This window comes from Ylistrum balloti, unplaced genomic scaffold (assembly GCF_031769215.1).
Source record: "Ylistrum balloti isolate Yb309-2 unplaced genomic scaffold, AGI_CSIRO_Ybal_v1 Utg371122, whole genome shotgun sequence".
NCBI lineage: Eukaryota > Metazoa > Mollusca > Bivalvia > Pectinida > Pectinidae > Ylistrum > Ylistrum balloti.
The window spans coordinates 262,684-277,891 of NW_026782616.1; the positions used below are offsets into that span (position 1 = coordinate 262,684).

The 15,208-nt window shown below is 36.1% G+C and overlaps 1 protein-coding gene across 1 annotated transcript; it reads left to right on the forward strand.

Moving 5' to 3' along the window:
• The first annotated feature begins 1,037 nt into the window (after window positions 1–1,037).
• On the forward strand, window positions 1,038–12,650 carry LOC132560829 (uncharacterized). The gene is given in 9 exon segments (XM_060225520.1): window positions 1,038–1,161; window positions 2,852–2,956; window positions 3,254–3,352; window positions 4,634–4,769; window positions 5,118–5,147; window positions 6,255–6,340; window positions 10,828–10,955; window positions 12,042–12,213; window positions 12,427–12,650. Coding segments are annotated over 9 exon segments (1,104 nt in total).
• Window positions 12,651–15,208: the final 2,558 nt, after the last annotated feature.

The following is a 15,208-nucleotide window of genomic DNA, read 5'->3' on the forward strand; positions in this document are numbered from 1 at the left end:
TTGGAATGACCTGCCCGGGTCGGTTATTAGATCCAAATAAGTAGTAGAGTTTGAAATTAATTAAGATCATTATTGGAAAAATCGGGAGATAAAATTTAATTACTTAGTCAGTTATAAATCAGTCACTGGAGGTATAACCTAATATGCTATGTATTTTATACTGTATACCAGTAATGATATGGATATAGAGTCCATAAAATATCCTATTGTATCCTATCCCATTATATCATTTCTAAATTTATGTTATATTCGAATGCACAATACACAAATATGTTATCTTAAATACGTTATAGTCAATGAACTATATCATGCCATGTAGTCGACTCACCTAATTTATTGGAGGCGTAGGGAAAATCTTAACTCGATATGTTTTGATATTAAAAAAATGAGATGCATAGGTTCCCCCTACATGTGACGGTTGTTGATCGTATTTAATTAATTCGGTTTAATAGTGCATTTATCTTAGAAAAAATGAATCATTCTGTATGGTGAGGTTATGATAATATATTTACATTGACATTATGTCAATATCATTGTAAGTAAGTCGTCTCTCTACCTCATAATGGTTACGCCCAACATGTTTTACTTCCTGGTTATATCCCAGTAAGCCTATTAACATTACGTCTGATATTGCAGTTGACTTACGTCATTCTATGCTCCAATAGCATGTAAAGTTCTTGTTTCATTTAACATTGTTGATATTGTTATGTGATTTTCAAATTAATGACGCTACCTTGCTGAGTATAATCTGATATGCTTACATTAATCAGTTGTTGCACTCTGTAATCCAAGATTCCTTTATACATATGTATCTCATGATTAGCATCGGTTAAAAAAGTGTATCCAATTCGTGTCATTTCTCGATTCGTATTGATGTTTTCACGAAATACCAAACCTTGTATATCAATGATCTCGGTCTAAGAACAAAACAACAGGTAAGAAATACTAACAAATAAACTGTGGTTGGAATTAATATGACAGCTTACTGTAATTGCAAAATATATGTTTACATTCAGGAAAACAATTAGAAACATCCAATGGATGATACCAAAAGCAAAGGATTGGTAACGTTTGACGGTTTATCATTACGGCATGGCGGAATGTATGCAACCAATGGGCACGCGTTGTACAGGAGCCGTAATGTCATCATGGACTGTATAGGTAAGCTAAACTACATATATGTACTAAAAGTGACAGTTAATTCAAAAGAAAATGTTTAAAAACTTAGCTCTGGATTCCTCAAGTTGAACCCCTTTGTTGCAATGAGAGTATTTGGACAGAATTTGGTTGAAATATTTTCGGATGACTTTTTTTCACGCTTCCTTTTCACGTAAAACAAGTGTCTGCTGAGGGTTTTGTATGGCTTGGATAAGATATTTTGTGGAATTGGTTTTAAGCATTCATCTTTCTCATCACTTCAGAACAAAATGTCATAATATCCTTGTCTGCAAACAATATTACCTTTCCTGTATACAAAAAAACTGGACTTGCTTGCAGAATTTTTCTAAAGACGAAATACTAGATAATCATTCTTAGGTACAATCAAGTGAAAACAACTAACCACCAGTCTATGTACTATCAAATCTGGATTGCAGTCCTGTTGTGATACTGTTTACTCAGGAAATGAAATGAGTGGTATTTGAATTTTTGAAGAGTTTTTGATCAAGTTTTAACACGCTCTTCTAAAAGGCATCTGTTCTATCAGAAGATTTCATTAGTGTTCCTGTACACCACCATACCACACTCTTAACTCTTGTTATGGGGTGTTTTCTTTAGAGAAAAGTGAACCGCAGTATAAATATGTGGTTGTGAAGAATATCTAAGCGTATTTCGAAAAAGTACGTCCAAATCAACGAAGACATATACGGAGGACGAAATGTTCAAATTGATTTAGTTTCTGGTTGTCATTAACATCGTCGTGTTTCTGGCAAGATCTTCCTACAGACTATTGGCATAACTATGGGAACTAATTCAATTTCATAATCAAAGATATTGATGACGTCTTGTCATAATAAAACACGAAATTTATTGACCACGTCAATTGTATATATCAACCAGAATTGGAAATCAAAGAAACGGTACACTATTCTTCATAACCCGCTTTTCTCGATCGTGTATCTTTAACAAAACCAACACGGACATCTTCCCATCAAGCTGTATGATAAACTTGATGATTTCAACTTCCCTTTTGTGAATTTTCCAATTTTGGCTAGTAATATCCATGTATCACCAGTCTATGATATTTAAAAGTCACAGTTGATTCGATATTCAAGGGCCTGTCGTGATCTCATTGAGACATATTTTATGTCTTTGTGTGATATGAAGCTGTATGTACGAGATGCTCGCTAGCTTCCCTGTTGTTTCCGTTGTTGTATACCTTGTTCTCATTTAAGAACATTACATTACTTAACTGGATTGACCAAGGTTTACATGATAAGTGATGCAACAAACGCTTGATCTGCCGAAACACCTCTCCTTGTACTTTTTTGGATGTATCCTTGTAAATCTTTATTTTGTTCATAGTTTACCCTAGTTTACTGAATTTGCATGTGGATAATGATTATGTTGCGTTTTGATATTTTGGTGGCGTTGTGTATCGATCATGATATAGCATTTTTATTGAATTATTCACCTGTTATTTCCATCCTCGTATAAGTAAGTTACTTACCTTAAACCACTACTGTCACATATATAGTCAGCTATGATAAGCCCACATTTTTATATGCACCTTATTGGTAAAAGTTGATCAAATGAAAGTTAGTCTTTGGTTAATATTCCGCGTATGCAAAACTATCAATATATCATTAGGATATCATTAAAATAAAATATTTTTCTATTCATTTTATTTTAGCTAAACTACTGGACTGTGATAAATTATCACGTCCGCTCATCACAGTTGCCGATATTGGAACAGCTGATGGTTCAACATCTCTTTCGTTATTAAACGACATAATTAGTAAGTCATCAGCAATCTTACACATCGTTAATTCCCTAGGTGTTATGTCTTTTTAACTGCATGCCATGGCGAATGATGCATATCGTAGCTCAGATTTCGACCCACCTTCTCTTCGTTCTATTGAAAAAAAGTTCGAGTCACATAAAGGTTTAACTTGGCGGAAAAGTTGGCGTATTGCTTTATTCTTAATAAGCTGAATGACACTTTACTGAACAAATTACAAAAAATACATGAATGTGGCATTAGACTTACTTAACATAAACATCTGTGTTCAACACTTTTTCAATCTTTGTAAAGGTGAAATAAGAAAACACCCCGGAGAGTCTCGTCAGATCCTGATTTGTTATACTGACCAGCCTGGAAACGACTTCAACAGACTGTTTAATGTGATTCAAGGTAGATCTGGTATATCATATACATACATTTAAAGATAAATCAACAGAGGGATAGAATGTTTATTTCGATGAGCTTCCTGGTACCTTACCGTGATACAATGCATAACGCGGTTACTGTGGGTCACGTGACCTGAAGCTATAACACCATCAACATTGGTCAGAAATGTTCATAGTTGCAACGCTTTTTCCGTTTAATACATCAACTGTTTCTCATTTTCACATTATCTCGTTGTAGATAAGTTCATATCTGCAGTAAGTAAGTTTCACTGAAATAACACATTATCGCTACATATTACTGATTAGTTATTGTAATTAATCAAGTTGCTGATGTTTAAAACTTCAATTTCCTCCAACATTAGATAAGACCTTTTCTCTGTCGATATGTACATTCTTAACGTATAAAAAAATTGTTTCATTTTAGTTTACGAATCAACGTACAGCCTTTTTTGCCTTTTTGTAACAAAGTTACCAAAGACTTTGTCATATTAACATCAACATTAAAACCAAAACAAAACTTTGTCAGACAATATACCTAGTTATTGAATTTGATACAATCAATAGTGTTACAAGGCCACGTCAAAATGCTTATATCTAGTTGTTGTATTAGAATCCGCACCAATGTATGATCCTCTCCATTGTCAAAGTGGGGAAATCGATTGTTTAAGACGTGACGTAAGACGGTAATATTACTCGTTAATACATGGTAGTTTCTTTGTTATAATTCTGGTACAAATGCGATAGTTGAAATTACTTGAAAGAAAGGAAATGTTAAGAAATGTGGGTGTTACCTAATATAATTGGTTAATGGATCTTATGAGACTTTGAAAGCAAAACAAAAACAATCATTTGTTCGAAAGTCTCCTCTTCTTTCCTTTCATTCATTTAGCGTTACCCCACTTACTACAATGAATAATAATGTTCAGAAGATAAACAATAGTAACAACTGATATGACAAAGAACATTTATATTGTCTTTTGGTATCATAAAATTCATAGAATTAACGAACTTTAGGTATTCAATTCTAAAACAACTATGCACAGGTTGAGGGCGAGGAAGGCATGGGATGTAAGCATTATTTACGCTGTTTGATGTTAAAACATCGCACTGCGGTATTACGATATATAAACGCATGTATTTTAAGATATAAGGTGCAGGTCAACATAGCGGATTGTTTGCTGACGTTGAAAATAAGAGGAACATGTGCGCTTGAAACTCTCTTTCTCTCTCTCTCTCTCTCTCTCTATATATATATATACATACTGTATGTCTATTATTTTTTCAGGTGAAACCGGTCTAAGACGTGATCCAAAGGTATTTTATTCTGTCATTGGACGCACTATGTACGAACAGTGCTTACCGGATTCATCTGCTGACCTGATCTTTTCATCCATAGCTGCGATGGCTTTGTCTAGAAGGTAGTATATTTATATAAGTCTGTGCTGAAAAGAGTCTTCCTTACAGTATGTCTGTGCAGTATGCGCTTGGTCGACTTGTCCTGTAAATAGCGAGTTACCCCAGTGCGAGATCCTTTGTTAGCCTACAGCTTAGTGCGTTAGTGAACACGTGTTTTGCTGTATTTATAGTCCAATGTAGCATGTTTTGCGTTCCGATTTTATATATAACAATACAAACAGTTGTAGTTAATATATAAATATTCCGTTTGAAATAGCGACCTAGTTTAATTATCTTTATTATCAAGATCTTCACACAACTCCCTAACAACAGTCGATGAAGGGCTAGCAAGATTATCAATGAAACACCATTAGCCCACGTTCGGTGTGACACGAATCAAATATGTTTACAAGTTTTTGGTGCATTGTGCGTTACCTCAACTGTACTAGCCATGACTGAATCCAGATAAAGATAAACTTTTGTCAGAAGCATTCTTCAAGGTATGGGAACCGATTGTGTATAAATGAGGCCTCACAGGAGGCAAAACTTGTTATTATTATTGTTAAGAGTTATTCTGTAGAAACGACGACAAAAGTTTAAACAGCTTGGGATGAGTTGCGGTGCCCAATTCGGTGAAAGTTGTGTAATTGCTTTCAAATATGTACTATAGTGGGATATGGTAGAAGTTTTGAATTTGATTTCGAGTTTTTTTTTTTTTTTTTTTTCTGGAAAATCAATTTACGAATTATCGTTCATGGCTCCCTGTGAGATATAATACATTCTTTAGCATTCATGTTTTATCGAAATTATATATTGGTCAGAAGCTGCCCTAGCAAACCTGAACCAATCTGTACAGGTGATTGCACTTGAACATTAGGGAGAGGGACACAGTAGAGCATATTTAGAGGATATTTGTTAGCTATATTTCACGATTGATTCTAATATTTTAGTACATGTCACAAACACACAGCACACATTCTAGCATATTTACGACAGAAGTAAAATTATGTTGCTTCGTGGCTAAACATATGACGGCAACCGAGGTAGTAGATGTCGATGACATGAATCCTCGTGAAATCAGTAGACCAACTTAGGGCGTTGGACCTTTGTTAAGATAATTGTATTTACTGCCTTGGTTTGCATTGTCTGCTACATTCCGTGGAAATGAGAATCACCATGAAATTGTGGGTAGTGTTTCTGTTAAACAAACCCGTTCTCTTCAGATGTTCGGTGTTATATGTGAAGGTGTTTGTTTTGATCATATTGATATTGGACAATGGGCTTTCTTGTTTGCAGCATATGTCTAACAAAGTCCGCTTTGACGGCTGCAAAGCAATTAAATTATCAGCCTCATTTATTTATCGGCTTTTCATATTTCAATTAAACTCAATTTCATTTACAATTAATTAACAACAAAGTTAATATTCACTCATGATTAAATCCATTAAAATGTATTTGTTATTGTTTAGTCACTGTTGTTTCGTCAACGGCGTGTCACCATTATACGCAAGTGAGGATGAACTGGTGCCTTACAAAGCGAAGGTCGCCTTGGATTGGAAAACATTTTTGCTTAAAAGAGCAAAAGAACTCCGTCCAGGTAATTTGATTTTCTATGTGTTTCTCACATGTGTACCTTTGATGTAGATTGTAGCAATCGTGCATCCGCCAAAACAGTTTTCTAACATAACCTTTTTATCGTTCTTATTGTCATGCGTTTGTTTAACTGTTGTCGATAATTAAGCGAGTTTTTTACGAAATAAAAACAATTGCCTAATTCCGTCAACAGTCGAGACGCATTTCAATATCATGATTGTATTTGATAACAATATCTTAGAAATGAAATATATTTGATGTTAATGGTTTTGATGGAGTCGGCATGCATTATTTTTCACCACCAATTGGCTGTCAAGCGTATCGATATACCTTCCCCTGAGTTATACTTCGATTATTTTTGGATTACATGTAATACTTTTTGTTCATACCTACTGCAACTTGAAACACAAACAAGAGTGCAAAACCTTATATTGGAAGTGACATAGAATTGTTGCTTTATTAGTCTCTTACCTACATTACTTATTTATTTCGGTACTCAATTCGCGTTCAGTGTTCGTTACTGGAAGTGATTTTCGGTTCGGTCATTTGCGTATGACGCATATCAGAGCAAATGGCTGTAGTGCTTGATTCGATAGATAGATTATTTACGACTGTTGGGTGGTTATCATATCGGTATAATGAAATTTATTTGCTGCAATCTGTCGTATGAAATGATTTTTTATTGAATATTTGCTATGAAATATGATCCAATCGTTCATTAAAAAGACGGCAAGTATAGTGGGGCAGATTGCTTAAAACAATCATTCACTTGGTGATACAAGCACCATATTTGGCACAAAAGTGCTTCAGAAACTACTCTCCTAGAAAAGTACGTTATCCACTTGAAAATACAAAATGGCCGCCAATATTGTAGATGGCCACCATTCGAAGCGGTTCTAAATGGTGTTTGAACTATATTTTGATTGAATAATCCTATTTTGATGGTCTATACATCGCAATATATGTTTTGAGTGTGAGAAATCCAGTTCTGCATTTCGAAAATCAAAATTACGCAATATGATGTGATATGATGGGGATTTTACTTTGTCCACATATAGGGTACGTTGTGTTAACATCCATTCTGTGTTTCACAAACAATGCGAAGAACAAACTGATTTACTTGTGTGTTGTTTGAGTTAGGAAGCGATTTGCTGGTGATGTACATCTCCGATAGGTTCATTTGTGTAGGAATCAAGAAGTTCTGGGACTCTATTTACACTGCTGTTCTTAGTTAGAATTGGTTCGCGAACAATGCCCTGATTTTCTGATGTTGTTTGTTGGAAAATGGAGATGCTGGTTCCATGAAAATATGAAGTCGGAGTTGTTGGTGAAGGATTATGATCGATGTTATCCATTGCACTTGTGCAGAAGAAGCCTTCCCCCAGTTTTGGGGGACAAACCACGTCTTCTTCAATACATCTGTTTGCAACTGCATCGCCCAACTGAGCTGATATGTCAAGTACTCGATCATATGGAATACAAAGACCATGGTCATGACGCAATTCCACGAGGTGTTTCATTCTGGTCTTAGCATAAACAGATCTCCCCACGTAGACCGGAAATGGGGTTCTTCTATCTCTGAAATGCCTTTGTGTGGCATCACCTTCTTTGTACTTGGCAAAGCAGTTGTATTGAAGGAGTTGAGCCATTGCCAGGTCATTTATAGTTGCTCTAAATATTAGCTGAGATATTATGTCTGCCCATGCTCAATCATACATACAATATATAATGGCCTTAAATTTAGACTTGTGTCCGACCATGTGCCTGAGACCAAAGTCTTTTTTCAAATGCCAGAAGTACTATATCTGGCCCATTCTTGTAGGCTTGGTATCTTTTAATCAGGTCGAGTTCACGTCATGTAGGTCTTTCCCAAACTGCTCATGTATCTCACTGTAAAGACTAACCAATTTTTCAAGTCGGAACACAATGGGCTCATTACTGTGTTTCTTTTTTTTTGGTCTCAATGACATAGGTCAGAAGTTCAGAGAACACCAAAGGAAAGGCTTACTTTTTTAGTTTTTCTTTGTTGTCCGCTGCAATGTGTTCCCTATCTCTGTTATACAGGGCTGTTAAGCAGGAGCAATGGTATTTAAGTTACAGGGTCACCACATCTCTACCACTCAATAAAGCCAGAAGCTTACCATCATTAAGTTTACGAGCGCATTCAATGAGCCTCTCATTTAGCTGCAATGTCATGGCTTGACGCAGTTCTGATGTTAGTTCCATTTTCTCCATATAAGAAACACCGCTGCACTTCAATGATAGTCCTTGCATTTTTGAGTGACCTTGACCAGGATCGTTCGGAATATCAGCTGCTCGTTTATTGGCACGCTCGAGTTTGCAGTTACTAAACATATGGCGACAATTTTGGTGATACTTTGCACTGTTTCGCCTCAATGTATCCTCAATACCACCTCCATCATCGAATCTCGATGGGTCTGATTAGCAACAGGTTGCTTGCCTGAAATTGAGGTATGTTTTTAGCTATCATGGAATAGCCATCAGAACGACACTCATAACGGGTAGGGGGATACTTCAACTCCCTCCTCTTTCGTATCTGTCTGACAAAGGCAACGCTTCCTCCAGTGAGTTTTAGTCGCACAGCTCAATGGATTATTGGCGGACATCTTGTATTATACAGTTAAAAGACGAGGTTGTATCCTTTTACCACCCAACCGTTGAAAACATCAAAGCACATTAAAATATGGGATACAACTAGGTTCAAGCATCTGTACCCTACACCTAGCCAGATCGGTCATTCAGTGCCGTTGAAGTATCTTGCGATGTGTACACCATCCAGGTAACTGCAGCCCTGTTACTGACATTGAGTCTCATGCTGAGTTTCACAGCAGTGATGTCACCAGTGTAACCTGGTTGTGCCTGACCACAGGATTTTAATGAATGGACATCGATGTTGCCCTTCAACTTAATGCAATATCTGTGATCAATCAGCTTACGAAAACGCTATTTTTTAGTCACGTAATAGCCGCCATAATGAAAACGAGTGGCCATATTTGAATTCAATTGACACCATTGAGTTTTTTTCAGTCAGAATACTTTTATTTTTATGTTTTGGTAATAAACACATTTCTGTTCATTCAAGTTCTACTTCAAAAACCATTTTTTTTTTTTTTGCATTTGACGAGGAGGCCATTTTGAAAACTGGTGGCCATCTAGGATTTTCAGCTGGATAACGTACGTCATTTGTGCCAAATTTGGTGCTTGTAGCATAAAGTGAAAGATTCTTATGGAACATTGTCTTAATCTGTCACACTAGTAGGAGTGCCCATGTGCTCACCGGGTCAGTCGTGTATTTCATCATTTACTCACAACCTTGTTTTTGCGTTGTTTGCACATGTTACAAGTATTTCTGGTTTAATTAACTGTACTCATTTTTTTATATTTGATAGTTTTTAATGGTTCGATTCTTTTCGTCGTTAATGACACAGAAATCGAAAGTAAGTCCGTCATTTTGTTGCCGATGTAAACAATCTGAGTTGTTCCAGCCGATACCCGAATAATTGATAGTTGTAAAAAAGATATAAAGATTTTTGTTGTTATTTTATGTTCTATACTTATGATCTGTGATGTAACGTTTCATCAGCCAATTTACACATACAACTATGCCTAACTGGCGATTAACACAAACGTGTTTCATGACGTCTCAAGGTGTCACAAAGGATAGGAGAGCACTTTTTGACGTTTTGAATACGTTATGAGAGAGTTATTCATATAAAACAAAATTTCTTAATAAACATCAAAGCAATGAGTCTCCCGCACGCATGTAGATGTAGGTACGTGCCTATCATGCAGTCAATTCAACCAACTCCCCTGATTCTTAGATTAGTTAAAGACGACAAAAATCGTCGTAATTATTTGCGAATTTACATCTTAATTGACAAAAAGATATATACACTGTTTGTAGTGTATTTAATATTAAAGAAGAATAGCTTAAATACATCTGCGCAAAACACCATATGGAAAAATAAATGCTGGTTGTAATTGATGATTTCAACACAAAATTGTGTGTAACACGTGCATACCGCCGAATTGCATACTACACACGATAATACGTGTGTACACTTTTACGTAATATTTTTGACGTTAATTTAGCGTATTAGCTTGTAATATACAAGGGCTTTGGCATACTTAAAGTTTTTGCTGTTATAGCAGGACAGTGATTCGAAAAGACGTTATATTTTAATGCGGGAAAACAAAATGATTCGAAGTCTAGCTAATGTCCGCCTATATAACGACGAATTGTCCGGTATTTCAACAGGAATACGAAATAACCATTATAATAATTATTGTGCATGCTTCGCGAGTCTCTTTTAGTGAAATGGTTATGTTTCGTTACTAGTAACGTCAGGCTATGTTATTCAATTAAAAATGAAATCGACAACTTTAATTGTTCAGATGTTTTACCAGTGACTGGAAATCGGATTAGATATTTCAGGAATATTACTGCAAATGTATGCATATGTTTTGCAGGAGGATATCTTGTAGTACTAAATACAGGAACGACAAAACAAGGCGAAATACCGATTCATATTGAAGGTGGAATGGCCACTCTAGGGCACATATTGAAAACGTTGGTGGGGGATGGCCTGATCACCAAGGTGAACTATATTTATGTGTATGCGTTGTGCATGGCTTCTTTGTAACTGATTATTGTTCGATATTACTCGGACTTTTATAGAAATGATGACAATTATATCATGTATTGTGTTTTAAAATGAAAATCAATATCTATACTCTATATGGTATGTCTGCTGGTAACATTCCCATTGAGGTTTGTGGACGTTAAAGGTTGTTTTCCCTATAAGTTTTGACGCAGTAGGAATAAGAACGAATTGCGAGTGTTAGGATAGAAAATTTGCAGAAATAATTGAGAAAAGAGACACAACTTTTGTATATAAAGCTACATGTTCCACTACCTAATATGCGAATGTTCAGCTATTTCTGGATTTTTTTTTTATTTTAGTTGATTTGATCAGCAAAGATCAATATGTTTACACCATCAAACTGTACATGTAAAATCTAGCCTTACACTTATAAAACATGTGTTTTACCTTACGATCATCTGTCGTCGTGCGCCGTTCGCCGTGCGTAAACATTCCACTCAAACTGTTTTTTTCCCGTAGCCAGGGTATTGATATTGGGTCGTTGCATATCAGCGAAAGAGCTACCAAATTTGTAAACATGAATGCCATTGACCTACTTTCATGGTCATAGGGTCAAATGTGTTTAAACAACTTATCGATAACCAAAAGGTCCAGGGTGCTGATATTAGACCTGTATCATGTTTTCCAACAAGCAAAATGTCCAGAGTAATGGCATTTGTGTAGTGCATGAAAATTTGAACCATCCAATGTCTTCTAATGTAAGCTATCGTGCATATTTGAGCAATTTATTTTAGTCTTATTTGCCCTCTTTCATATATAGGTCTTTTATATTATATATACCCTTAAGGATCACTTGTTCCTAAGTGAAAATGTGCTACTGATGATATTAGTTTCAATAAATAACTTAAAACCCTTTTACTAATAAGTGTTGTTTACTTTTTTATTTAAATCCATTTCAAACCTTTTGGCCATACCCCTTAGGTCCGCTGAGATTACACACCAATATCAAACATGTTTACCGCCTGCAAATATCATTCAACCGCCAAAAACATATCTTGTAATATCAAACTAATTTGACAGGACGAATTTATGGAGTGCAATGTCGGTTACGAAATCTTCAGGACAGAAGATGATCATGCTTTACCGTTTAAGGAAAAAGACAATGAGCTCCTTGAGATCGGCTTGGAACTAGTATCAACACGATCGTTCGTTCACAAAATGTCTCATCCTTCCTTCGCAATAACCAAGAAAGGTAGGTAACGTAAAATATCTTAGGATTATAGGTAAGCTTCTGGTTAAATGAGTAATCGAGTCAGATGCATTTTGAGTAGCACAAACGTTATACATTTTCTGTTCAAGGAAGACCGCATTTATTTAATATTTTATTGATAAGTTACCTATATTCCGGTTACCAAATAAATGTAACATACTAGTTCTGACCTCAGTGTATGTTTCTTTTAACAAGATGATGTGACCAAAAAAGCTTACGCAGACCGTATAATCGCTGGGATCAAACCATGGTTTCATGACTCAATATACAAGGGGATGTCGTGTACCAGATCGCAGCAGGAGAGAGAATGCTTGGTTAACACATATTTCCAGAGGCTTTGGGAATTCGCATATAGTCACAATAACCAAATACCGCAAATGGCATTAGTGGAAGTAGTGGCAAGGAAACGATATGAATAACGAAGTTGCGATTGAAGTCGGCATGTGATGCAGCTACATAGACAATCTTTCTGTCCTTCGGGCTGCTGTATCAAAGCCTTCTTCAACACAGTCATTGCTATCACCACCACCACCATCAAGACACAATCAGAAACCCAAATACCCATCAAAACCTGCTCCCAGCACTAAAAAAGTGAAAAATCAGCCAAAGCCAATTCACACCGTCAACAAATTTGGCTCTTTGGAGGATATGGAGTACCAGGTAGCTACTTCCAAATCATCCAAGATCTCTATCAAAGCTGTCAAACTACCCCAGGTTAAACAAGTAGACTAGCTAATTATCATTGGTCCCCCACTTATCTCTATTTTGGTTAGTTATAATGGATACAATAATCAAATGGAATTGTAGAGGTCTTTAATCAAATATTGATGAAATTATTCGACTGTCTCAAGAACATAACCCTAGTGTTATCTGTCTCCAAGAAACGCTCACCAGAGCCGAGAAAAATTTCAACTTCAGAAATTATTCATTGTTTAATTACTTCGGTCCTATTAGCAACACAGCAACCGGCAGAGTTGCTCTCCTGGTTGACAACCAAGTTTCTCACAGAAACATACCATTAAATACAGATCTCTAGGCAACTGATGTTAGTGTTACGCTCCATAGAACGTTTATAGTATGCTCCATTTATCTCCCTTCAAACTCTGATTTTACAAACAACCAACTAGACGAACTCCTATCGCGACTGCCTCTCCCATTCATATTTTGGGTGACTTTAATGGTCACAACAACCTTTGGGGTTCACCCGACACTAATGATACAGGAACAAGAGTTTATATTGGAAAATAATCTTTGTCTTTACAATGATAAATCTCCAAATCACTGGTATCCCTCTTCCGGAACATTCTCACACCTTGATTTAACTTTATGAAACCCATCTTTGTTACTCGATTTCGAATGGACGGTGCATGACGATCTCTGTGGAAGCGACCACTTTCACATATTTCTAAGGAATTGTGGACCCCCAGAGAGCAATAGTGTACCCCATTGGAAATTATTAAAAGCAGATTGGAGTAAATTTGAACATCTCACTACCAAAATTCTCAACACCGTTGATATCCTGAATTTAGAAGACCCAATAGAATCCTTTAGTACCGAACTTCTTGAGATAGCCGAAGGATGTATACCAAAATACAAAAGAAACCTAAGATTAATGAAGATTGTGATAAGGCTGTTCGAAATAGGAAAACCGTTTTTAGGCAATTAAAGAACAACCCCACAAGCGTTAACTTAACTTCAACATTGTTCGACAGAAAGCTCGTCGTGCTATACGCTCAGACAAAAATTGTCTTGAAGACCTTATATGTCCAAATTAAATTCCATTATATCCACCAAAAAAGGTATGGGATATGATTAAACGAATCGGTGGTAAAACATCATCCAAAACAATGGGAAATCTGAAAAATCATGTAAAATTAGCCACAACGAAATCTGCTGTTGCAAATGCTTTAGGATCTGCAACCCCCAGGGTCTGATGAGCCTGAACAAAAATGGTTGAAATTGATTGAATTAGGCAAATAACATTTATTTTCTGTTTGAATTAACTCAGACTTTTTAGAATTATAAGTATAAGATAAAGGTTTAACGAGATCCTAATGTTGATGTGAAAATTGTCCCTAGTTGTGTATCCGACCCTTGAGATTCTGGGATATGTCTTTGCAACAGTTGAAATCACCTACTCAAAACAAAATATAACAGAGCTATTCATAGAGAGATAAATACAATCATGATGTAAGAATCGGCTCTTGGGTCTAGCCACATACACAGGAACTTAGATTTCCTAGTCATCTCTCCAAATCAGTTCCGACCACCATTGAATATAGAAATGTTCGAGATGAAAGGAGAAACACATTGATGATGAAGAATTAGACCTGGGAGCTGACTCCAATAAGTCGCTAAGTAATATATTGGAAAGAGTTGCGATTTCCAGTCCATAAGCTACACAGAGAAATGAAACTAAGCACATTCATGATTTAATAAAGTACACTGGAATGGGGCCTCACACTTGAGGACTTTTTGGTTATATTTTGAAGAAGTTGGGATCTCCATCCCATACACATACTTAGAATTTGCCCAGGGTTGTGGACCCACTCCAAGGGACTTCGTTTCGCAGTTATATCTTTGAAACAGATGACATCCTTTGTACATAATCATATATAGCTTTGATGGCGATCTAGATATAAACATAGTCATAGTATGCGATTTTGCCATAGCGCCTGGCCACATCCCTAGGGATTTGAATTATTGGATATATTTTTGGAGACAACAACAGATAACAATATTAGGCATCAAGAGATAAACATACCATGTTAGGAGTAATCCTTTATGATGTGATCCCACTCCTACGGACTTACTTTCTTCTTTATATCTTTGAAACAGTTAAAATGCCCACCCCATAGCTATGTATACTCTCACAGGACATCACAGGAGAACAAAAGTCATGAAAGATGAAATCATTTATCCAGTGGTCTTACCCTACCAAAGAGGTAAAGTGACTGAGCTATTAATTGGAAATGAA